The sequence below is a fragment of the Pocillopora verrucosa genome, chromosome 9 (assembly GCF_036669915.1).
Source record: "Pocillopora verrucosa isolate sample1 chromosome 9, ASM3666991v2, whole genome shotgun sequence".
In the NCBI taxonomy this organism is placed as follows: domain Eukaryota; kingdom Metazoa; phylum Cnidaria; class Anthozoa; order Scleractinia; family Pocilloporidae; genus Pocillopora; species Pocillopora verrucosa.
Window position 1 is genome coordinate 2,050,931 of NC_089320.1, and position 25,146 is coordinate 2,076,076.

General features: G+C 37.6%; 3 protein-coding genes across 7 annotated transcripts in view; all 3 read right to left on the reverse strand.

Moving 5' to 3' along the window:
- Window positions 1-248: 248 nt before the first annotated feature.
- The window catches only part of LOC131791379 (protein kinase C-binding protein NELL2-like), a 51,609-nt gene continuing 26,711 nt past the window's right edge, over window positions 249-25,146 (reverse strand). Inside the window, exons 1-12 of one of the 5 annotated variants that reach the window (XM_066171745.1) lie at window positions 8,111-8,249; window positions 7,047-7,166; window positions 5,307-5,650; window positions 5,087-5,236; window positions 4,890-5,006; window positions 4,672-4,797; window positions 4,330-4,455; window positions 3,988-4,113; window positions 3,646-3,771; window positions 3,298-3,429; window positions 2,249-2,562; window positions 249-1,341 (exon numbers count right to left, since the gene is read on the reverse strand). In XM_066171745.1, the coding sequence (XP_066027842.1) occupies window positions 1,201-1,341; window positions 2,249-2,562; window positions 3,298-3,429; window positions 3,646-3,771; window positions 3,988-4,113; window positions 4,330-4,455; window positions 4,672-4,797; window positions 4,890-5,006; window positions 5,087-5,236; window positions 5,307-5,625 (1,677 nt within the window). In that variant the 5' untranslated portion in view covers window positions 5,626-5,650; window positions 7,047-7,166; window positions 8,111-8,249 and the 3' untranslated portion in view covers window positions 249-1,200. Of the gene's footprint in view, window positions 1,342-2,248; window positions 2,563-3,297; window positions 3,430-3,645; window positions 3,772-3,987; window positions 4,114-4,329; window positions 4,456-4,671; window positions 4,798-4,889; window positions 5,007-5,086; window positions 5,237-5,306; window positions 5,651-7,046; window positions 7,167-8,110; window positions 8,250-25,146 lie in introns of those variants that run through there. The other 4 variants (XM_066171747.1, XM_066171743.1, XM_066171744.1 and 1 more) reach the window with 4 other exon arrangements.
- LOC136283245 (lactadherin-like) lies at window positions 15,010-18,120 on the reverse strand. Its single transcript, XM_066171749.1, has 3 exons — window positions 18,074-18,120; window positions 16,566-16,879; window positions 15,010-15,871 (listed from the first exon to the last, which is right to left on the reverse strand). The coding sequence occupies exons 2-3, from the start codon at window positions 16,827-16,829 to the stop codon at window positions 15,731-15,733; spliced, it is 405 nt and encodes a 134-aa protein (XP_066027846.1). The 5' UTR covers window positions 16,830-16,879; window positions 18,074-18,120; the 3' UTR covers window positions 15,010-15,730.
- Window positions 19,166-24,146, reverse strand: LOC131791378 (protein kinase C-binding protein NELL2). The gene is made up of 9 exons (XM_066171748.1): window positions 23,908-24,146; window positions 23,419-23,448; window positions 22,929-23,272; window positions 22,663-22,812; window positions 22,465-22,581; window positions 22,249-22,374; window positions 21,903-22,028; window positions 21,143-21,456; window positions 19,166-20,244 (listed from the first exon to the last, which is right to left on the reverse strand). Exons 3-9 carry the CDS (start codon window positions 23,245-23,247, stop codon window positions 20,104-20,106), a joined length of 1,293 nt encoding a protein of 430 aa, XP_066027845.1. The 5' UTR covers window positions 23,248-23,272; window positions 23,419-23,448; window positions 23,908-24,146; the 3' UTR covers window positions 19,166-20,103.

Genomic DNA, 25,146 nt, shown 5'->3' on the forward strand with positions numbered 1-25,146 from the left:
GTTGTCAGAATATCAGTGATCGCCGATCAAGTTTTGTATCACGATCAAACTTGACGGTTGTTTTCCATCGAAGCTGTTGTGGTTCGACTGGAATTTGAAAAAAAAAGGCGTAGTAACCGTTACTATGCCTTTTTTTTCAAATTCTTTTGTGAGTGGGACACACAAAAAAAATCCTAGAAGTTGAATTACTGTTGTTTATTGCAACTTTAATTCCTTCTTAACTACCTAACACACCGGTGTCTGTGTAACAGTTCAAATAAATTGTCTGATGCGATTAATTAATCTTTCATTTCATGAATCAAATACCAAAGAGGTTTAAAGATCATTTTGGTGGATTCAGCTATTAATAGCAGCGAATGCTTGAAAAACAGATCCTTAGTACTAAATGGACATGAAAACTTTTTTCTCCTTAAAAAGCGAATCTATCATTTTAGGAGTCAAACTATCATCTGTAAATCGCGTTCGTGCGACAGCTTTACTACTTTTCTTCACTATGTAGTGATGTTAAATAATCACCCATGGCTATTAATGTGGCATAGGGAGCTGCTCTTGGTTTGTTTTAGCGTAATCCTGTTGGTTCACGCATGTTTGACGGGTTGATGTTGTTCTCCTACAGATCTGCTTTGTTTTTGGATGAGCACTCTGTTTTTAAGTTGCAGGTATCCATGCCTCAGGAATCTCGATTTTACAGTATCTCTAAATTTTATTTTCACAAAGCATTAACTTTTTAGGAAAGAAAACTAGATAGCAGCTAACCATAACCGCTTAATGAAGAAGCAACAGTGAGCTCACATATCTTTCAGTGGAGATCTGAAATACATTTTCTATTTTACCTTTATTCTGAATAACTGTTTTATTTTACTGTAACGAAAGGAATGTAGCCAGGGGCGGATCTAAGGGAAGGTGCAGGGGTGCACACCCATCTTCCCCTTAGATGACCGGCAACTTTATTAAATAACTAGTGTTGTGCAAAATAAGAAAAACAAATAATGATGATAAAATGAAAAAACAAAACTGTGTGAATTATTGGCATTGAAATAGAACACGAGGTTAGAGAATTTATGTTAAATGCGGTCAAAATGATAGGTTGGCGTTGACTTTTCGAGCGTCAGCCCTTATGTTGGTCAGAGGAGAGGTTCGTCAGTTTTTCTCCTGTTTTTGCGTTAATGAATGTCTACACATATACGAACCTTTAACGTATTACTTAAGCTCAAATATTTCAACTCTCAAACATGGCCAATTATGGTATGTTACAGGATAAAACCGAACGTATCTGGCTTTGAAGTCAGTTCTGAGTGAATGCTTCACGATACTGGTCTGATCTGAGTTTCCTGTGAACACCTGTAAAAAAACAAAAAACAAAACGAAACAAAGAAATTGAACAACTTGGTATGGTGCACCAATTCTATATACAGTTAAGTAAGGAGGCGCTGGCAGGAGGGGGAGGGGAGGTGTGGGGGCCATTTGAACAGGTCTTAACTGCTCACATCTCTCACGCAACTTTGTCTTCTATTGCATTGCGGCCCAGCCTTTCCAAACGGTGTTCATTTTTCCGTCACTTTTTTCACCCTTTTTTTATTATGGATTTTTTTATTACTCGTCATCCGATAGCCAGAAGTAGATGGTCAAGGTGACACGATTTTTTCCTTTATTGAGCTGCAAGACGGCTGTTGTTGAGTCTTTTCCCGGATATAAATGTTGCTAACATTTAAGCTATTGTTTGCAGCATGCACATATTATGTCACTATCATGATTTACGAACAAAAAAACGAAACAAAACAAAACAAAAACGAAACAAAGTCATATGAATCCACGACAAAGACAAGGTTAGGGACAGAATAAGAGACGGAACGGAGACTTCCTGTCTCACGAAATCCGGAAAACAATTTCATGCGAAATGCTTTAGTTAATATATCCTAGATGGAAAAGTCTTAGCAGTACATTGCGCGACTAATTTCTAAATCTCTTCGACCTCATGCAGCACACGAAAGAATAGATAAACTACACTTTCTTAAGTCTTTGAACCATTCCATAAAAGACGCATCAGATGCCTTTCAGAATTTTCAAGCAAACTCGTCATACTACACAAGCTTGTCATCTCCGACGACATTCTCTGCTGCAGTAGCCAATGGAGTTACACATCCAAATTCAGCATCTAAATGTATTTCTGTTTGCTAATTATTTGCATTGGCTTCAAACTCTTTTTTAATTGCTGATATTAAAATGTCAATAACAGTTCTCTCCATACCTTTTCAATACTCGTTTCCTTGTAAGTGTTCCAAGTTATATCGTTTGTAGATAATTGTAGTCTGTAGCTAGTGGTCCAGTCAGCGCCCGCCAATTCTCCTTGTGTGGCCACAGCACAAACAGAACGCACTACACCCATATCAACTTGAAGATAGTCTGTTCTATCAGTTGGACTACGAGGACACCACGCTCCGTGTCCCCTGGTTTCGTGCAGTCGGCCATAGTATGGATAGTAATAACTACTGTAAACACTGGTCGCTGTAAATCTGGCATCTGTAATGACATTATTGTCTGTCACACCAACAGGCCCACATTCTAAATAGGAGTAAATGAAATAAACAGTAAGGCTTATCTTTAGCTGTGTTTATTGTTTTTCTTCCCTATATAGAACAAAATGAAATAACTAGTAACGACTTTGAGTGCGGATCATGCTGGTAATTGAAAAAGATAAGAATAGTAAACGTTACTAACAAGCAGCGTAAAATTCATGAACGTCAGGTGACCCACACAATTTCTTTGCGTCACCTTAACGCGCTTTTATAAGTAGGCTCACAACTTTTTCTTTAAAAACTATTATTTTCTGTCACACTAACAGGCCCACATTCTAAATAAGAGTAATTGAAATAAACGGTGAGGCATGTCTTTACCCGCCTGTTTTTGTTGTTTTTGAAATGACTAGTATAGACATTGGGTGCAAATCATGCTGAGATGGTTCGAAAGGATAAGAATACTACACGTTAGTAACAAGAAGCGTAAAATCCATGAATGTCATGTGACCCACACCATTTCTTTTCGTTAAGTCAACGCGCTTTGATAAGTAATCTAACAACTTTTCTCTATCAAATATGTAGCAAAATGCTGAACAACGTTTTTATGTGAATTTTAGACTTACATTCTCATAGGAGAATTAAAATAGAAATTGAATTTCCTCCATCTTAGATTCCTTTACAGCCCCCTTTGCCCAACATTGAGCGAAGGCGAGGCAAAGGAGACCGTAAAGGATTCTATTCGGATGATAATGATGATGATAATGGAAATGACAATAACAACCTTTCCCTCTGCAGCTGTTTTGTCCGTCTCCGATAAATCCCGGTTTGCATGTACAGTTATAAGAGCCCTCAGTGTTGTTACAAATGGCATTCACATGACAACCATCCAGGCCTTCCTTACATTCGTTGATATCTATGGATAATCATTTGTTATTTAATGTCGTTCTTTCATCTACTTGTACAACAAGAACTTTAACAGAAACTTTTTCAACAAAATAAAAACTTTTTTGACAATATTTTCCTATCTGTGCATGACTCAAACAAAACATTAGGTGAAGGCGAGGCAAAGGGGCCGTAAAGGATTCTAATCGGATGATAATGATAATGAAAATGACAATAACAACCTTACCTTTGCAGCTGTTTTGTCCGTCTCCGATAAATCCCGGTTTGCATGTACAGTTATAAGAGCCCTCAGTGTTGTTACAAATGGCATTCACATGACAACCATTCAGGCCTTCCTTACATTCGTTGATATCTATGGATAATCATTTGTTATTTAATGTCGTTCTTTCATCTACTTGTACAACAAGAACTTTAACAGAAACTTTTTCAACAAAATAAAAACTTTTTTGACAATATTTTCCTATCTGTGCATGACTCAAACAAAACATTAGGTGAAGGCGAGGCAAAGGGGCCGTAAAGGATTCTAATCGGATGATAATGATAATGAAAATGACAATAACAACCTTACCTTTGCAGCTGTTTTGTCCGTCTCCGATAAATCCCGGTTTGCATGTACAGTTATAAGAGCCCTCAGTGTTGTTACAAATGGCATTCACATGACAACCATCCAGGCCTTCCTTACATTCGTTGATATCTATGGATAATCATTTGTTATTTAATGTCGTTCCTTCATCTACTTGTACAACAAGAACTTTAACAGAAACTTTTTCAACAAAATAAAAACTTTTTTGACAATATTTTCCTATCTGTGCATGACTCAAACAAAACATTAGGTGAAGGCGAGGCAAAGGGGCCGTAAAGGATTCTAATCGGATGATAATGATAATGAAAATGACAATAACAACCTTACCCTTGCAGCTGTTTTGTCCGTCTCCGATAAATCCCGGTTTGCATGTACAGTTATAAGAGCCCTCAGTGTTGTTACAAATGGCATTCACATGACAACCATCCAGGCCTTCCTTACATTCGTTGATATCTATGGATAATCATTTGTTATTTAATGTCGTTCCTTCATCTACTTGTACAACAAGAACTTTAACAGAAACTTTTTCAACAAAATAAAAACTTTTTTGACAATATTTTTCTATCTGCGCATGACTCAAACAAAACATTAGGTGAAGGCGAGGCAAAGGGGCCGTAAAGGATTCTAATCAGATGATAATGATAATGAAAACGACAATAACAACCTTACCTTTGCAGCTGTTTTGTCCGTCTCCATTAAGTCCCGGTTTGCATTTACAGTTGTAAGAGCCCTCAGTGTTGTTACAAATGGCATTTACATGACAACCATGCCGGCCTTCCTTACATTCGTTGATATCTACGGATAAGCATATGTTAGTTTAATGAAGTTCCTTCATCGAATTTGTTCTGCATGAACTTCGGCAGAAACTTTTTCAACAAAAGAAAAACCTTTTTCACAATATTTTCCTGTCCAACCAGACGAGTTACATGCGCACGAGTAGTTGGTTTCACGGTTCACACACTTTGCATCGTTTTGGCATTGGTGCTTGACACAATAGTCTGCAACTAGTTAAAAAGAAAACGATTAAGAGAAGGCCTTTCATTAGCACGAAGGCAAATAGGCATGGAATATTTGTTGTACTAACCTTTTGTCTTCATGTCGCAGCGAGCTAAAATAGAGTTCCCAGATCTTGTAGAATCCAACCAATAATTACCGCTAACTGCTTGTTCTCCTTCACTCGCCTTGATTTCCTTGCACGATTCAGCAGGCAGCTCACGCCTTGATCCCAAGGGAACTAAAATGGTAATGGTCACTTTAGCTGAAATAAGCGCACCCTACTAATTTATATTTACAAGTTCAATTACCTCGTTTTGGACCTTTCGCCATGTAATATCTATACTCGTCCTTGACAAAGTCCTCTGGTCTGGCCTCTTTAGTTCGGTTGTTTAACTCACAGATTGCAATGAACGTGACGACATTAAAGCTTTGACATCTGTCATCAGCGAGACAAATGTCTCTGCATTCGGGCGTACCTGGTGTAGTCTTGAACGTCTTATAGGTATGGCCTTTAAGCATCATTTGATAAATCGAGTTTATTGCGTGACATTGTTGACAAGCAATGCCACGGAACATGAGAGAAATTAAAAACAGCGCGGTAAAAAACGAAGCTTGTCGAGCAGCCATATGAAGAATAACAGATCTATGACACCTGCGAAAATATGGTGAGCATTTTAATTGAAAAAGAATTAAGTAAAAGGGCGGGTTATTGGACAAGTCCGAGGGAGTATGGGAAAGCTGATGAAGTCCTAAAAAATTAATGAGTAAGAAAAATATTGAAAACAAGCTTACTCAAAAGTACTTGGGAAATACATAGAGAATATTACATGGGCGCGCGTAAATATGGAATTTCTCTTCGAGTGTTTAACTCGATAGCAACCATGTATTATTTTGTTTATCATATAAACACAGTGAATGAAAATATGAGTCGACAAACCCCGAATGACAACCGCAGAGTGCGTTGGCGCTAACTCCTAAGATGGAAAAATGCGTTGAATCATGATAACAAAAACAACAATGGTCGTAATTTTCTTTTAGTATATTGGTTTTCTTCCCCCTTCTAGGAAAGTTTGAACCTCACTGTCTGTCAGCGATACGGATTTTTTTAAGTGTTTTAGCCGCCCTAATTCACGAAAGCTCCGATAAACAACTTGTATTGAAAATCGTGAAGACTTTGCCATTCATTCATCAACCTGACCGAGTGGCGCCAAAGGCAAGTGACGTTCAGTGGCTGATTGGCTATATCAACACACGTAAAAAATACGATATTTTTTCACGTGTGTTGTTGCAGCTTTTCTCAGGGCCAGAAATCCCTGTATAACACCGCAGTTAATGTGATAAAGTATCATATAAAGCAAGTTCGTCGAGGCAGACTTGTAGTTTTGACGTTCCATTTGAAATTAATGACAAAAGAGAAATAATCATCCACTCCAATGTTTCTGAGGAGAAAATTCCTCCATGGGTAATTAAAAAAAAACGAAACGTTGTCCTTTTAGACTCCGTCTCTCCTCTCTCTACTCTTAAAGTCTTTTTCACAAGCCGCTAGTTTACGAGAAAAGAGACTGATATGGCAATTTAATTTTCCTTCAAATTTTTACAGCTTGCACGTGATATCAAGAAGATGGGATGATAAATCAAACCGTCTTTGTTCAAAAGCTGAAAGGTTTTACATGGAGAAGTATCTACGAGGAAAGGAAAAATGTGGAGTGGTTTTCACTGGACTTCCCTTTTGTCATCAGGCGAAACACCCGTTTGATCTATTTAAAATTATTTTATATTTTGAAACGTGAAAAAACTACCTAACTAGGAAACTTTACAAATAAGAAACATTCGATGATACTTGTGCTTAGTTTTCGGCAAATAACTTTGGTCGTAGGCTAGCTTATTGTAATTTCAGAGCTTATTCTGCATTCTGTAGGATAAAGAGGGTGATGAAATGCCACAATGGAGGCGTACGTCTTCACCTAACTTTTCCTGACATAGTTCATTTTCGCCTTTTCTAAAATGGCAAAGTTTAAAACAAGATATGAATAAACTTATACACATACCTGGAAAATAATACCCGTTGTTTCCTAAGCTGACTCTGATAAGTCTTATTCTGAGGTGTAAAACGCTTTAATCCGCAGGTTACCACAGTCAACTGAAGCTGAAATGATGTCTAGAGGGAACTATAAAGTTTACAACGCTTTAGCCCCTGCATGGCATGTAATTAGCCACTGTCTTTTGCTAAAGGGGTGGTTATTTGTGATATCAATGAAATGATATGATATACAGTTTTTAACTTTAATTCAAAGATTTCCAACATATGAAATACCGTTCAGATTCAGATAAATATGAACAGTGTATTTCTCGCACTTGCGCATCAAACGACCACTGAGAAGGATGAGAAAATTATCTGTGCCAGGACTAAATGAGCTCATTTTAATCTTTTTTCTCGATTGAATTAACTGTGTACTCTTTCATTGACAACTACACTAGGTAAACATAACAGTAAAGTAATCTTAAACTTTTAGGGATAAAAACCAAGTTATTTAATCCTCTTGCTTGTTTTTTAAAGCACAGCTCTTAAGACCCCTTTGCGATAATCAAGATATCCAATATATCCATTGGAACACTTCACTTTATAACGCTTTTAAACAATTAGCAGATAAATGAATCTTGATATGCCGTTTGTAACTCAGCCAGATATAATGATGGTAACCTTGCTCGGTTTTGAGTCGCAGACATGAAAGTTTAAAATTAAGGATTTTTTGAAAAGCTGTACTGTTGCTATGTATAACTCTATATATCTGCAAAAATATTCGCAACAGGCTGATAAATAGGTTGGACATAGTATCATCAAAGTGTTGTCGAGTTTAAATATCGAAACAAATTTGAACCTTAATAGTGCAGCCAAATAAACAAATTGTAGGCTGAAAAGAAACAAATCAGGCCAGATTCTTCGTAGTTATATCTATGAGGGTGCGGCTGACGATTCAAATGTTGGCCATCTGATTTTTCGGCAAACGATTAATATCACTCCGTTACGGTCGAGAGAAATGCTGAAAATATATTTGAACTATTTCTTAAAAAAATTTATTAAATGTCATAGTTCTAAAACACATTTACTCACCAGCTTTTACTTTTAGAGGCAAGCGACAAGGCTAATTCCAGATTTCCTAATTTCCACGAGGCGGTAAAGTTTCAGGTCAAATGACTCTATCTCAAACTTCGTGTCGAGGTATTCGCTCAGGTATCTGTTAAATTCTGAAATAGAACGGTGTTCTCCGATTTTAATTCTCTCCCTCTATCTTCCAATTGGCTTTCCTTTCCCAGCTCGTTATGAAAAAAATTATGTTTTTTAGGAGAGCCATCACTCACACAATGAATGAAGAAATTCAGGATCTTAGAAAAAGTCAGCTGTCTGTCAAATCATCCCACGCGCGCGAAAGGAAGCCAGTAACGGTTCGCGGAATATGACTCTGCGGGAACTGAGCCAAATGTCATTGTTTTCATCATTAGTGTAGATAACCTTTCAAACACATAAACCACAAGACAAGAAGTCTACGATTTTGAAACATTGACGCATCGCAAACCTCCAAATTTTCATTTTCTGTTTTCTTTTTTTTTTTGTGATATTTGTTTTAAGTGCAGTCGGAATTGATACTGTATAGAGGTTCGGTGTGTTGAGATGAAGCCACATAGAACCTGATGCAGCTTACTTTGTAATCTAGTCGTTCCATTGTTCCATGTTGCATTGGCGTGTTTAGTGGGTTCTTAAGGGTAAAGTGTTTTAGAAGTCATTTCACTTATTTCACCGGATATTGTTTAATCTCTACAATAAACCTCATTTATTTTTCATGATTTAAGAGTGGTATTTCAGACAAAGGTCCGGACTTCATATCTTGGTCTCAGTTTTCTTATAAAAATAACTTTTGGGGAACAATTGTCTTTCGAAAGTTCATGTTATTGCGCATCTTAAAACACCTGCCACATTCAGTGGATCTTAATGGGTGATGGCTTGTATGGTTAATGAATAAAATTTTGACCATTTTACAGCAAAGAGTGGTATTTCAGACAGAGGTCCGGACTTCATATCTTGGTCTCAGTTTTCTTATAAAAATAACTTTTGGGAAACAATTGTCTTTCGAAAGTTCATGTTATTGCGCATCTTAAAACACCTGCCACCTTCAGTGGATCTTAATGGGTGATGGCTTGTATAGTTAATGAATAAAATTTTGACCATTTTACAGAAAATGTAAACTTCTTTCCTGGCTTGTATAGTTAATGAATAAAATTTTGACCATTTTACAGAAAATGTAAACTTCTTTCCCTTATGCTTATCAGACATGTCAAAATTTAATTTCAGTTAATTTAAAAGGTTAAAATTAACTTCCAGCAACGTTGTAAAACACTTTTGCTCGTTCACTTTCATTATCAGAGGCAATATTTTTTCGATATGGTTTTCGATATTCGTGTAGATAACCTTCAACCACATTAGCCACAAAACAAAACCATATCAGGTTATGATTCTTAAACATTGACTCATCGTAGATCTACAAATTTATAGTTTCTTTTTTTATTTCTTGTTTGCAATGTGTACGTCTACCTGCTAAAATCTTTACCGTTTTAGGGCTCACGGTTAACCCCGTTGAGCTCTCTCCACTGAACACAATTTTGGCATATCAAGGAAGTGATACTTGAAACCGAATGCAGGTTACACCGTTGTTTCGTAGTCAGCATTAGTCATTTTCATTCTATTTGTGGCATGTTAAGTGGCCTCTCTGGAGCTAGATGTTATCAAACGTTATAAAAGATTCATGAGAATTATGACTAATCAATAGGCAGTATTTGAGTCGCATGTTTACTTCTGTAAACCCAACATAAATCAACTGTATGAAAGCACGGGAAGGATTTGAAAGGGTAGCAGGGGAAGGCTGGGGTTGATGAATCATGAATTAGTAGAATTATCAATAGGATTCATTTTCATAAAGATTTTTTAACTCCCCTACTCAGTATGCTTAACCTTAATAAACACAAGCCATGGAAATTTGTGCAAAGTTTAATAATCAATCACTAGCTTGATACAAAAAAAATAAAATTACATAAAGAGAAAAATGGGTGGCTATTTTACACTTCTGGACAATTCCACACTCCATCTCTGCGTCTTAAATTGAACGTCGCGAACCTGTTCTAATGAAATGATACAATTTAGGAACCAATTTAATTTTTTGCACTGAGATGCCGTTTACACAATGCATTCAAAACACGTAACACTTTACTTGTCTCTTGTCAGGTTTATTGAGAACGTTTAATGCATCCTCTCCTTCCATCTCAATCAACTGACGGTTAATCGCACAAATTAACAAATAAAGCGATCGCAAGTGGACAGATAACGCTCTCCATTTCGCTTGGCCACCGCACAAACGAACTTGCCCAACCAAAAGTTTAACATATTCGGCCACATATGCTCTTGTGGAATGGTCAGATCTTGAACATCTTCGCATTTCAGATCGACCACTCTACCGACTTCTAACACTGTACATGTATTCTGCCGCCGCTGCTACCATTCCTCGAAGACTTTTCTACCCCATTTAGTGTTGTATTGTATTGCTTTCGGAGTGGCTTCCGAGAGTAGACTGGTCTCTTCTTCTTTACTCTTTAAATTTTGAGAACGAAACCGACCAGCCATTTTTCTACTACAAAAGCTATGTGAAAATGAATTGCTATGATTCAATGCTGAATATTTCCAAACTCCTATGGGACAATTGCACGCCCAAGTGGCTAACATGACAAACGCAATCTACTATCACGGTTTCATTCCATAAGTCAAATAAAATATTCGCGTCCGACCTTTATGGGCTTTAGAGGGCTCCCTCTCATATTTCATCAATTATTTTCAATTTGGACACAAAGCTTGGCGCATGTTACGATTTTTTGTTATTGAAATTCAATCACTTTGCCGTCATTTGACAGTAATGTTTTGGTGTTTATTTTTAATTTTAATCTTCCTTCTACTACTCCACTTCTGTTCGAATAGATCGAAGTTATTCTAGAAAAGTCCAGTGGTCTAATTAGTGGCCTCATTTTTTCGAAGAGGTGCACTCTCTCTCTCAAAACAATTAAAGCGATAGTAGCGAGGAATTTGCTACGAAAAGAAAAGTGACACAAGACATTGACGAAATATGACCTGCAACAAACTGGATAACCGTGTATTTAGTTAACTGAGAGTCAGTGGTTACCCTCTTCAGTCGAGGCTAGTGCCATCTCTTGTTCATTTACAGTCTTCAACCTTTGTTCATAGTTATTGAACTTCGTTTCGATTGGAATGAATTTAGCAGAGTAAAGAAGCAAACATAAAACAGACAGAGCTGAGCCGGCACTCACCGGGAAAGAAAGATCTCGAAAACTCATGAACGATGGAAGCTGACCGAAAGCAACTCTTTAGTATGTTTTAAAGTATACCGGCGCCTCTGTCACGGCTAAACGTGACATCAATTTCCTCGTAACTCTCGCTTCCTTCTTTTTTATAAAGTACGTCCCTTTATATATTGACTTATGTGATAGAGGTATTTTATACTATACTCGAGCGTTATTTGGAATGAGACATCAGGATAAAAAAAAAAAAATTTAAGAGACACTTCCTTTCTTGTATTTTACTCATCTAAAATCTTCTTTTTCTATTACGTCAGATGCTAAGGTTAATTCGACTGCGTTGTTTTTAAATTTAGCTTGTAGGATTTTTAGCATTGTGCTTCATGCAACAAAGTTATTCCAGGGAAAGATCTTAATAGAAGATAAACATAATTTGATGTAATGGCCATAATATCTTGTTTGGCTACGACAGTGGGGCTCAGAGACAGGAATACAACCTACTGAATTGCTTAGCTTGTGTAGTTTATGTAGTGATTGACAAAGCCAAGTCCTTTGAGAAGATAATACGTTTCTGTATCGAAACAGTTCATCAATAGCCCATTCCTTACGAAACATTATAAAATGTTCAGAGAAATGCGTGCGCCGTGATTGGTCAGAACGAGTTCATTATTTAAGAATTTGTTTATACTTAGCGTGCGTATATCGAGTTATGGATGCACACGGGAAGTTTGGAGAGCACGTAAAATGCTTGAGAGTAGCTCAAGGCGCAGCCGAGAGCAGCTCTAGCTTTTTTAGTGCTCTCCAAACTTCCCAAGTACATCCATAAATCGATATACGCACAGCTAAAAGCATGAGCAAATTCTTTTGTAGCAGAGCGACAACAAGGATGTGCGCGAAGAAGCCTTTTATTGTGATAGGGTGAAAAATTCTCACAACACACAAAAAAAGTAAACAAACGTCCCTATTGGCTGGTCAAAAACACGCCACATTTTATACTTGGGTTTGAGCGAAAAGATTTGATCCAGTTAACTGATAACTGTGAGTGAAAAGCCCAAAATTTACGGGGAAAATGGAGAAAATCAAAGCCAAATGAACTCGTGTCGCTAAAAAATGTTTTAAAAGTCAAAGACCCGAAGTTATCAAGGGTTTTGATTGTTCAAAATAATGTTTACGCTGCCGTGTACGGTGCAATTGGAGAAGACAGACTGCAGGAAACTTGCAGTTTCTTCCTGGGCAACCACCACACTGTTATTTTTACGAACAGTTACGGCTGCAGTAGAGGACTCAGGTAAAAAAAAAACGCTCACGTCATCTTATTTACGCACGGGCGTGCCTAAATAAAGATTTTGTTCATAGCGGCTCAATAGGACTTATATAGGGCAAGCATGTTATAAATTTCCATAAAGCTTGCGCCTTACGTCACACGAGTGCACTGTTGAGTTACAATGCACACAGCTTACGTCATCGGCACGAGTGCGCGCAATTAACGATACATTTTATAAAAGAAATAAAAAATAAATAAAAGTTCGAAAACTTTTTGTGATATATACCTTTCAAGATTTTTTTTGTGACCGCTCAAAAACCAATCTTCCAAACGAGAGATGACCTTTGTGATAACGAGGATATCATGGCTAAACCCCTCAGAGGTCATCCATGCAAAAGTCTTGCCGAATTTGCCATGAACGCGACCCCAGGTAGGCGGGTTACCCCACCTTGAGACGTTTACATGGCAAATTGTCACCCCGGCCGACAGGGTAACCCTACCTGGCAGACCAGACCCCACCTATCATGTAAACGTGATCAAAATAAAATAAGAAATTATATAGACAGGCGGGTTACTTCACCTACCTGGGGTCCCCCACCTCCATGTAAACAGGCCCTTATACGTTTGGCCCTCATGCATCATTTGATAAATGGAGTGTTTTTCGTGGCATTGCTGCCTGGCAATGTCACAGAACACGAGAGAAATGAAAAACAGCGCGGTAAAAAATGAAGCCTGCCAATCAGCCATATGCATATCAGATCTGTGATACCTGCGAAGAAGAAGGCGAGCGTTTTCATGGAAAAAGTTTTTGATTTAACTGGGAGGAGTATTTGAAAATCTAAAAGGAGGATGGCAAGGCTGGTGAAGTCCAAGTGATAATAATGTTAACAAACAAATATCTAAATGAAGACGCACCTAGTAATCTTCAGATAAATAGTCTCTCACACAATATTAAGCCACGACAGACTTACAACATCAAATTTCGAAAAAAAAAAGAAAGAAAGAAAAAAGCTGTCTAATATCATTTTGGGGAAAATTCCTCTTTGGGTAATCGAGGAAAAAGGAATTTTTTGTCGCTTTAAAATCCGGCCCTCAACCTTTTGTAGTCTTTCTTGCTAGCGATCAGTTTGCGGGAAAAGATGATGAACTGTGTAAAAAAAATTAATTTTTGACAGCTTGTAGAAGATTTTAAGGAAAAAAAAAATACGAATCTTTCCCTTGATGAAATAATAGATTCGGATTCATCTCTTTCGTGATCAATTCAATTTCATCATTTAAAATTTCGGTGAGGATAAAATACTACTTTTAATTTTCATCTGAAAAAAGTGATTTTTATAACAAACTATGGAAAGAAGATACACCTACCTGGCTAAAAGTACACGTTGGGTCTTTAACTGACTCCGTTTAGTCTTTTTTCAGGGTGTGAAGCATTATTGCCAAAAGTAGGTTGCCAACAGCTAACTGAAACTGACAGGATGTTAAGAGGGAGCAACATTCTCTCGGAGGAATTCGAAGTTATATCATTCCACGGACAACCACGTAACAGATAATTAGCCACTGTCTTTCCTCACAGTGGTATATCGTTGTTTGAATAGTACGATGTTATTGGGAAACGTTAATATATTTTATATAATTAGCCACCTCCTCTTTTTTTTTTACAGGGGTGCATCTTGGTCGGATCATTCAGATATTATTAGAAACAGCTCACATCTTCTTTCAAACTAGGCATTGTTGTATTGTACGGACAACTGGAGCTAATTGTACTACACCACGAACAACCAATTTTAACAGGTAATTAGCCATTGTCTTTCCTAACAGGGGTGCATCTTTGTTGGATGAGCGGGATGTTATAGGAAACAGTAAATATTGTTTCAAACTAGGAGTTGTTTTGTTTTACGGCTAAATGGAGCTGAATTGATGTTTAGAGGGGATGAAATAACATCACGAACAAACTCCCAGTAAACAATTAGCCAAAGTTTTTCTTTAAAGGGGCGCATCTTTGTTGGATCAGTGGAAACAGTTAGTATCTTTTTCAAACTAGGCGGAGTTGTGTTTTACGGCTAAATTGATGTTTAGAGGAATTGAAATAACATCACGAACAACCTCTGGGTAAATAATTAGCCACCGTTTTTCTCTACAGGGATGCATTTTTGTTGGATAAGTGGAAACAGTTAATATCTTTTCAAATTAGGCGTTTTTTTAAGGCTAAATTGTTGTTTAGAGGAACCGAAAAAACATCACGATAAAACTCTGGATAAATAATTAGCCACCGTTCTTCTTTACAGGGGTGCATCTTTGTTGGATCTGTGGAAACAGTTAATATCTTTTCCAAACTTGGCGTTCTTTGGTTGGTGATCATTTCCTTTAATTTATTCTCATGATATTATGGATGATTCAGCAGTATAACTGTAAGGAGTGATTAGATGCTGGTCATACTTAGGGTGTAAAGAGATAAGGCTGACACTGTTGAGTTTGACTTGATGAACAGGTTGCTAGAACGGGGAATCTAGATCCAGGTCCCTGACCAACTCATTTCGCGTATTTTTATATCATGCTTCAACTGAAAAGGAGGAGATAGGTTTAGGGGCCACCATATATAAGCTTGTTGTAAGCTTTTCTTTTCGGGTGAATAAACTGTTTGTTTTGTTCTAAATTGATTACAGCTGGGTAGACATAACAGTGGAGAATAAGCTATTAAGGCTGACTCAGTCCTGTTATCCCGGGATATTGAACTAAAGTTATTCAATCTTCTTGTTTCTATATTACAAAACAGCCTTAAGATCCCGTTGTGATTATCATGATGTCAGCTTTGGCATTGGAACATAAACTTCTGGAAGTTTGCAAAAATAAAACATATAGAGTAAAATAGTAAAGAAACTTCTTCGATAAAAACCAAAGCAATAAGGACTCCTCACAGTTTGAAATTTTTGAAAAGTGGTCGAAAAAGAAACTTTTATATGTAACTATGTAACGGCATATTCTGTTGGTGATCAGGTTATTTCACAATTCACACTGAATATTGACAGGCTTGGCTTGAGCATCGACAGTTCGCATTGTTTGTTATTTTTTATCTACATTTAAATTGTTCAAAAAAGAAAGAATCGATAATTGCCATCATTTTCGCACAAATATTTCAGCTCTCAAACATGGAAAATTGTGGTACGTGACGGGATAAAACCGAACGTATCTGGCCATGACGTCAGTAGTGAGGAAATGCTTTACGACGCTGTGTTGGTCTGAGTTTCCTGGGAAAACCTGGAAGAGGAAAAAATACATACAACATAACGAGAAAATAGTGTAGTTCGACAACGCATGATGTAAGTCTTAAGGGAAATGTTTTATGGAAAGGTTGAGGTGGGGAAGACGATCTAACTTTCGTCAATGCTGGCCAAGAAACTTATGTTGCATTTAAAGTATCTAGGTAACTTTAGACGGGGACATCTTTATGACTAATCTATGATAGAACTGTTACCTTTTTATCTTGAATACTGTCGCAGTAAAAAAACTTAAGATAATTCCAAAAGCTTTATTGTGAAAGAAATACAAGCTTGAGAGCTGCCAAAATTCCGGAACGAAAACTCTGCGCTATTTTACTCTTTTAACGTCACTCCTTTATCATTTATAATTTGCTTCACTTAATATATTGGTAAAGATCTCGAAATCGTGATAGTTATCAGCAGACTATTGGGCCCATTTTCCTGTAAAAAATAGTGAACTGCTATTCATGAATGCGTCTACTGATGGCTATTTTGTTTCTACCGCTTGAAAACGGTTTTGGCAGATTGGTCACGGGACTTTTTGTCCCACCGTTCGGTCAGTAACCATACTCATGAATAGCAACAGTTCACAGTCTTGCTGGCAGTGGTGCAATTTTTTAAGTCGATTTTGTAATTCACTGAATTGGACTCTTCCCGGTCCTATAATCATTACTAACAGTTGCCGATCAAACCTTCGCAGTGCTAGTTTCCTCGTAAGCGTTCCAGGTTACACCGGCTGTGGATAGGTACAGTTTGTAGCTAGTGGTCCATGCAGGGTATATCCTTTCTCCTTGGGAAGCCACAGCACAAACATATAGCACTGTACCCATATCAACTTGGAGATAGTCTTTTCTGTTAGTTTTGGCCTTAGGACACCATGCTCCATGCCCCCTCCTTTCATGAAGTCGGCCATACTTCGGATCATGTCTTGCTTCATTGAATGTGCTTGCTGTCATTCTGGCATCGGAGATTGCATTTTTGTCTGCCACGCCAGTAGGCTTACATTCTAGATGAGAGTAAAATGAATCAAACAGTAAGGCTTATATTTTCCTGAATTCATTTTTTTGCTTCCTAATGAAGAACAATATGATTTAATTAGTATAGACTTTGAGCGCGGATCAAGCTGCAATGATTTAAAAACATGGTCTACGAACTCTACGCTGAGAGGCAAGCACAATGATCACCTTTTGGTGAATTGTAGGTCCATTCATTTTATAAATTCTCAAATGTAAGACAATGCTGTATCGTTATCACAAAAATTGGCCATTGGAATTATCTATGGCGATTTGTATGTCTGTGGACATATCCTTTATCATGGAAAAGAGTAAGCTCTTTGACCAAACATTCGAATTACAAGAAAAAAAAAAGGCCGTGACTTTATTAATATCAAAAAATACCATATGTCAGAAACTCCAAGTTTTTAAAGAAAAAATGCAATTTTCCCCTCGTTTCGACGTCCTTACTAATCATTTCAACCAAACATAATAGTAAATCTCCGATTGGTGAGTGGTACGTCCACACCTTTCCTAACCTCACAGATTTAGGAAATTGTTTTGCCGATATCTCAAAAATTGAAACTTGTGGAGCTTATTGTAGAAAGAAGTAGCTCCATGAAGTTCGCCCTTGTTACGGGCGAACCATATGACCATATTCCATGGAGAAAAAATCGTTAACCAGTATTCGCACTGTGTAAAAATTTCAGTTCGTAGCGATTTAAAATAACGAACTTATTAGCACTTGCTGGGTTTAGGCAATTTTCAAACTCATTGTTGAGCTTTACGAGCTCGAAAACTTTTTGTGATATATCCCTTTCGCGATTTTTTTTTTGACCGCGCAATTACCAATCTTCTAAATTGGCGATGGTCTTTGTGATGACGAGAAGATCATCGCTGATCCCCTCGGAGGTCATCTGTGCAAAAATCCTGCCGAAACGACATTTTTAGCTGTTTCCCACGTCAAAGTATACTCTCCCCTCGTAAATGAACTAAAAAAATATATGCGTTTCTCTTTCACTGGTCGCCTGATCAACGGTAACTTACTTCTCACAAGACCTTGTGAACAATTTCTCTTGTACATTATAATTAAGCTATCTGTGATTCGTACAAAACATTGGGCGAAGGCGAGGGGAAAGGGAGCCGTAAAGGATTCTAATGGAGATGATAATGAAAATGACAAAGACAATAACAGATAACAACCGTACCTTTGCAGCTGTTTCTTCCGTCGCCAATAAATCCCGGTTTGCATGTACAGTTGTAGGATCCCCCAGTGTTGCTACAAATGGCATTGACATGGCAACCATACTGGCCTTTTATTTCAAATCATAAGCTGCAGGGAACACCGAGAATACCGAGTGCGCAAGCGTACCTCACAATGAGTAGCGACTTCTGAGTAGTAATGACAGTTAAGTTATTTCTGATGCCCGAAGCGGCGAGGAACCAAATCGAGTTGAAATGCTTGGGGAATTATGTTGTCAACTAGTAAGTTGTGCGCATGTTTCATCGGGTCATGATAATTATGAGAGATTTTAATAATGCATTCATCTATTCGCACGGTTTACATTATGCTGTTGTTTTGTATAGTTTCTATGCAAAATTATTTTCTCTATTGACCCAACTGGATTGCCTTTGGATATATGTGGCTTAACGTAAACAGATTGACGAAATCAATACCAAATTCCACTGTTTTTATATAATTCATTAGAAATTACTTTAATACACTAGCGAAGTAGTTAAACTGGTAGGAATTTAATGGGAAATTGTCAGCTAAGACTGATTTAATAACTTGATGGTTTGAGTTTAGTAACAAGAAAAACTGAAAAAAAAATGACAAAACAGCCCAATGAATTGATTTATACTCAATCCGCTGCAATCATCAAAATGTTTAATTGCATGTCTTAAAAGCTGTGCAAGCTATGGTTTAGTAAGGCCATAAACTCCGGTACTCAGGTTCTGTGTCGACGATCGAGCTTGACAGGTGTCTTCCATCGAAGCTGTTGTGGTTTGACTGGAATTTGAAAAAAAGGCGTAGTAACACACACTCACACACACACACACACAAAAGAAAAAGTTGAATTACTGTAGTTTATTGCAATTTTAATTCCTTCTTAACTAGATAATATTACAAACGTGTCTGTCTAACAGTTCGAATAAAATATGTGATGCGATCAATCTTTCATGTTTTAAATCAAATACCAGAGAGGTATGAAGACCTCTTTGGTGGATTCAGCTAATAATATCAGCGAGTGCTTGAAAAAACAGATCCTAGGTACTAAATGGACATGAAACCAGTTTTCTCCCAAAAAAGCGAATCTACAATAAGAAGAGTCAAGCTATCATCTGCAAATCGCGTTCGTACGACAGCTTTACTACTTTTCTTCATTATGTAATGACATTGAATAGTCACCCATGGCTATTAGTGTAGCATATTGAGCTGTTCTTGGTTTGTTTTAACGTGCTCCTGTTGGTTCACCCATGTTTGACAAGTTAATGTTGTTCTCCTGGAGATCTGCTTTGCTTTTGGCTGAGTACTCTGCTTTTAAGTGGCAGGTATCCATGCCTCAGGAATCTCGATTCTCCTGTATCTCTTGTTTTTATTTTCATACACTACTAACTTATGAGAAAAGAAAACTCACACCGTTAGCAGCTAAGCATAATGCTTAATGAAAAAGCAACAGTAGACTTACACATCTTTCAGTACAGATCTGGAATACTTTTTCCATTTTACCTTTATTCTGCATAACTGTTTCATTATTCTGCAGCGAAGGGGGTGTGGTCAGGGGCGGATCTAGGGGAGGAGTACAGGGGGTGCACACCTACCTCCCCCTGAGATAATCTGCAGCTTTCTTATATAACTAGTATGGTGCAAAATAATTGCAAAAAAAGTAACGATACAATAAAAAAATAAAACTGCGTGAATTATTTGCGTTGAAGTAAAACATAAGGTTGCGGAATTTATGTTAAACGCAGTGAAAATGGTAAGTTAGCACTGACTTTTCGAGTATCAGTCCTTCTGTTCGTCAGAGACGTCAGTTAGGTGATTCGTTTATGGTGCACCCACTCCTACAAAAAAATCCTGGATTCTCGTCTGGGAATGATTAGTTTTTTAATTAGTTTGTTAAGTTAATTACTTGCTAATGTTGATTTTCTTATTTTAAACTCTGTGAATATATTTTTTATCCTTTAGTTTTTGTGTTAGTGAGTGATTACACGTATATACTAACCCTTTGAAGTATTACTTAAGCTCAAATATTTCAACCCTCAAAGATGGCCAAGCATAGAATGTTACAGGATAAAACCGAACGTATCTGGCTTTGAAGTCATTTCTGAGTGAATGTTTCACGATGCTGGTCTGATCTGAGTTTCCTGTGAACACCTGGAATAAAGCAAACCGAAAAAAACGAACAAAGAAATTGAACAACTTCAAGTTGGTATGGTGCACCAATTCTATATACAGCTAAGTAAGGAGTTACTGGGAGGAGGGGGAGGGAAAGTGCGGGGGCCATTTGAACAGGTCTTAACTGCTCACATCTTTACACAATTTTGTCTTCTATTGCATTGGGGCCCGGCCTTTCCAAACAGAGGTCAATTTTCCGTCACTTTTTTCACCCTTTTTTTTATTATGGATGTTTTTATTACTCATCATCCGATAGCCAAAAGTAGATGGTCAAAGTGACACGATAAGTTCCTTTATCCAGCTGCAAGACGGCTGTTGTTGAGTCTTTTCCCGAATACAAACGCTGCTGACATCTAAGCTATTGTTTGCAGCGTGCACATATTATGTTACCATCATGATTTGCAAAAGTGAAATAAACAAACAACAATAAAACAAAAACAAAAGAAAACCAAATGAACCCACGACAAAGACAAGGTTAGGGGCAGAAAGAGAGACGGAACGGAGACCTCCTGTCTCACAAAATCCGGAAAACAACGTCATGAGAAATGTTATAATTATATATACTGGATGGAAAAGTCATAGCAACACGTGCTCGACTAATTTCTAAATCTCTTCGACTTCACGCACCACACGCAAAAAAAGATCCTAAGTCTTTTGAAGCATTCTATAAAAGACACATCAGATACCTTTCAGGATTTCAAGCAAACCCGCCATACTTCACGAGCTTATCATTTCCGTCGACGTTCTCTGCTGCAGTAGCCAATGAATATAAGTGTCCAAATTCAGCAACTGAGTGTATTTCTGTTTACTACTTATTTGCATTGACTTCAAACACTTTGTTAATTGCAAAAAATGTTAATTTCAGTTCTCTCCATACCTTTTCGAAATTCGTTTCCCTGTAAGTGCTCCAAGTTACACCGTCTGTAGACAATCGTAGTTTGTAGCTGGTGGTCCATTCAGTCAAACTCAGTACTCCTTGTGTAGCCACACCACAAACAGAACGCACTTCGTCCATATCAACTTGAAGATATTCTGTTCTATCAGATTTATTCTTCGGACACCACCCTCCTGCTCCCCTGGTTTCGTTCAGTCGGCCGTAGTATGGATACTGATAACTATCGTAAAAACTGCTCGCTGTCATTTTGACATCTGGAATTGTATTATTGTCTGTCACACCAACAGGCCCACATTCTAAATAGGAGTAAATGAAATAAGCGGTTAGGCTTATCTTTACCTTCTTTACCAGTGTTTATTGCTTTCCTTCCTTAACTAAAACAATAGGAAATAACTAATGCAGACTTTGGGTGCGGATCATGCTGAGGTGGTGGAAAAGGATAAGAATAGTAATCGTAACCATCAAGCAGCGTAAAATCCATGAACGCCAGGTGACCCATGCCATTTCTTTACGTTACCTTAGCGCGCTTAAATAAGTAGTCTAATAACTTTTCTCTACCAAATATGTATCACAATGCTGAGAAACGTTTTTATGTGAATTTTAGACTTACATTCTCATCAGAGAACTAGAAAGTGAATGTCCTCTCTCTCTCCTCTTTAGTGAATTACTATTACTTAACCTTAGCAAGTTCTACCATCTCGTTGTGGACCTTTCTCCATGTAATATCTGTCCTTGTCGATACCTTTGCAGCTGTTTCTTCCGTCTCCAATAAATCCCGGTTTGCATGTACAGTTGTATGAGCCCTCAGTGTTGTCACAAATGGCATTTACATGACAACCATGCAGGCCTTCCTTACATTCGTTGTCATCTATAGATAAGCATGCATACGTTAATTTAATGCCGTTCTTTCATCTTATTTGTTCAGTTTGAACTTTAACAGAAACTTTTTCAACAAATTAAAAACCCTTTTCACAATATTTTCCTGTCTGTGACTCAAAAAAAACATCGGGCGAAGGCGAGGCAAAGGGGGTCGTAAAGGATTCTAATAGAGATGATAATGATAATGAAAATGACAATAAAAGCCTTACCTTTGCAGCTGTTTTGTCCGTCTCCAATAAATCCCGGTTTGCATGTACAGTTGTAGGATCCCCCAGTGTTGCTACAAATGGCATTGACATGGCAACCATGCAAGCCTTCCTTACATTCGTTGATATCTATGGATAAGCATATGTTATTTAATGTCGTTACTTCATCTACTTGTTCTGCATGAACTTTAGCAGAAACTTTTTCAACGAAAGAAAAACCTTTTTCGCAATATTTTCCTGTCCAACCAGATGAGTTACATGCGCACGAGTAGTTGGTTTCACGGTTCACACACTTTGCATCGTTTTGGCATTGGTGCTTGACACAAAAGTCTGCAACTAGTTAAAAAGAAAACTGATTAAGAGAAGGCCTTTCATTAGCACGAAGGCAAATAGGCATGGAATGTTTGTTGTACTAACCTTTTGTCTTCATGTCGCAACGAGCTAAAATAGAGTTCCCAGATCTTGTAGAATCCAGCCAATAATTACCGCTAACTGCTTGTCCTCCTTCACTCGCCTTGATTTCCTTGCACGATTGAGCAGGCAGGTCACGGATTGATCCCAGGGGAACTGAAATGGAAATATTACACTTATGCTGGATAAAGGTTAGAAACATCAGTAGCTACTAACGCAAAATCCATAAACGTAAGCACACCCTACCATTTTATATTTGCAAGTTCAATTACCTCGTTTTGGACCTTTCGCCATGTAATATCTGTACTCGTCCTTGACAAAGTCCTCTGGTCTGGCCTCTTTAGTCCGGTTGTTTAACTCACATATTGCAATGAACATGACGACATTATAGCTTTGACATTTGTCATCAGCGAGACAAATGTCTCTGCATTTCAGCGTGCCTGGTGTTGTCTTGAACGTCTTATAGGTATGGCCTTTAAGCATCATTTGATAAATCGAGTATATTCCGTGGCATTGTTGACTGGCAATGTCACGGAACACAAGAGAAATGAAAAAAAGCGTGGTAAAAAACGAAGCTTGTCGACCAGCCATATGAAGCACATCAGATCTGTGATACCTGTGAAGAAGAAGGCAGGTGTTTTCATTGAAAAAGTGTTTGATTTAACTGGGAGGAGTGTTTGAAAATCTTGAGGGAGGATGGCAGGGCTGGTGAAGTCCAAGTGATAATAATGCCAACAAACAAATATCTAAATAAAAACGTACCTAGTAATCTTGCGATTAAGCCAGGACAGACTTGCAGCATCAAAATTTCACAAAAAAAGAAAGAAAGAAAAACCTGTTTAATATTATTTTGGAGAAAATTCCCATTTGGGTAATTGAAGAAAAATGAATTTTTTTTGCTTTAAAATCCGCCTTTCCACCCTCTCTTTTTGTAGTCTTTCTTGCTGACGATCAGTTTGCGGGAAAGGATGGGGAACTGTGTAAAAAAATGCATTTTTGACTGCTTGTAGAAGATTTTAAGAAAGAAAATTGATGAATCAAACAATCTTTCTCTCGATGAAAGAATATCCTCGCAACACACAGTTATTTTAGTAGTTCATTTTAAAGTCCTTCTTTAAATCGTCAGATTCATCTCTTTAGCGATCCGTCCAGTTTCATCATTAAAAATTTCGTGGACAATAAAATGCTACTTTTAGTTTTCATTTGAAAAGAGTTATTTTATAACAAACTACGAAAACATGATACACATACCTAGTTAGAAGTACACGTTGTTTCTTTAACTGTCTCCGTTTAGTCTTTTTTTAGGGTGTGAAGCATTATAGTAGGTTGCCAACGGCCAACTAAAACTGACAGGATGTTAAGAGGGAGTAATATTCTCTTGGAGGGAGTTATATTATTCCACGGACAACCACATAGGAGATAATTAGCCACTATCTTTCTTCAAAGGGGAATACCGTTGTCTGAACAGTAGGATGTTATTGAAAAAAGTTAATATATGTCTTTTCAAACTAGACTTAACTGCGTTTTACGGCCAAACAAAACTGAAAGGATGTTTAGAGGTCCGACTTAAATAACATCGCGGCAACTTCTTAGCAGATAATTAACTACTGTCTTTCCTCGCAGGTGCATCTTTGTTGGATCAATGGAGTGCTAAGGGAAGCAGTTCATCATTTTTTAAAGGGGGTGTTGTTGTGTTTTACGGCCAACTGGAACTGAAATGATGTTTAGAGGAAATGTAATAACACTGAGGCCAAACTATTGACAGATAGTCAGTCATTTTCTTTCTTTACAGAGGTGCATCTCTGTTGAATCAGTGGGATGCCTTTGGAAACAGTTAATATTTTATTCAAGCGAGGCGTTGTTCTGTTTTACGGCTAAATGGGGCTGAAATGATGTTTAGAGGGAATGAAATAACATTAGGGACAAACTCTCGGTAAATAATTAGCCACCTCTTTTCTTTACAAGGTGCATCTTTGTTGCATCATTCGGATGTTACTAGAAACAGTTCATATCTTCTTTAAACTAAGCATTGTTGTGTTTTACCGCCAACTGTTGCTAATTGTACTACACTACGAACAACCAATCAACAGGTAATTAGCCATTGTCTTTCCTAACAGGGGTGCATCTTTGTTGGATGAGTGGGATGTTATGGGAAACAGTTAATGTTGTTTCAAACTAGGAGTTGTTTTGTTTTACGGCTAAATGGTGCTGAATTGATGTTTAGAGGGGATGAAATAACATCACGTAACACACTCTGGGTAAATAATTAGCCACAGTTTTTCTCTACAGGGTGCATCTTTGTTGGATCAGTGGAAACAGTTAATGTGTTTTTCAAACTAGGCGGTGTTGTGTTTTACGGCTAAATTTGTGTTTAGAGGAATTAAAATAACATGACGAACAAACTCTGGGTAAATAATTAGCCACAGTTTTTCTCTACAGGGTACATCTTTGTTGGATCAGTGGAAACAGTTAATATGTTTTACAAACTAG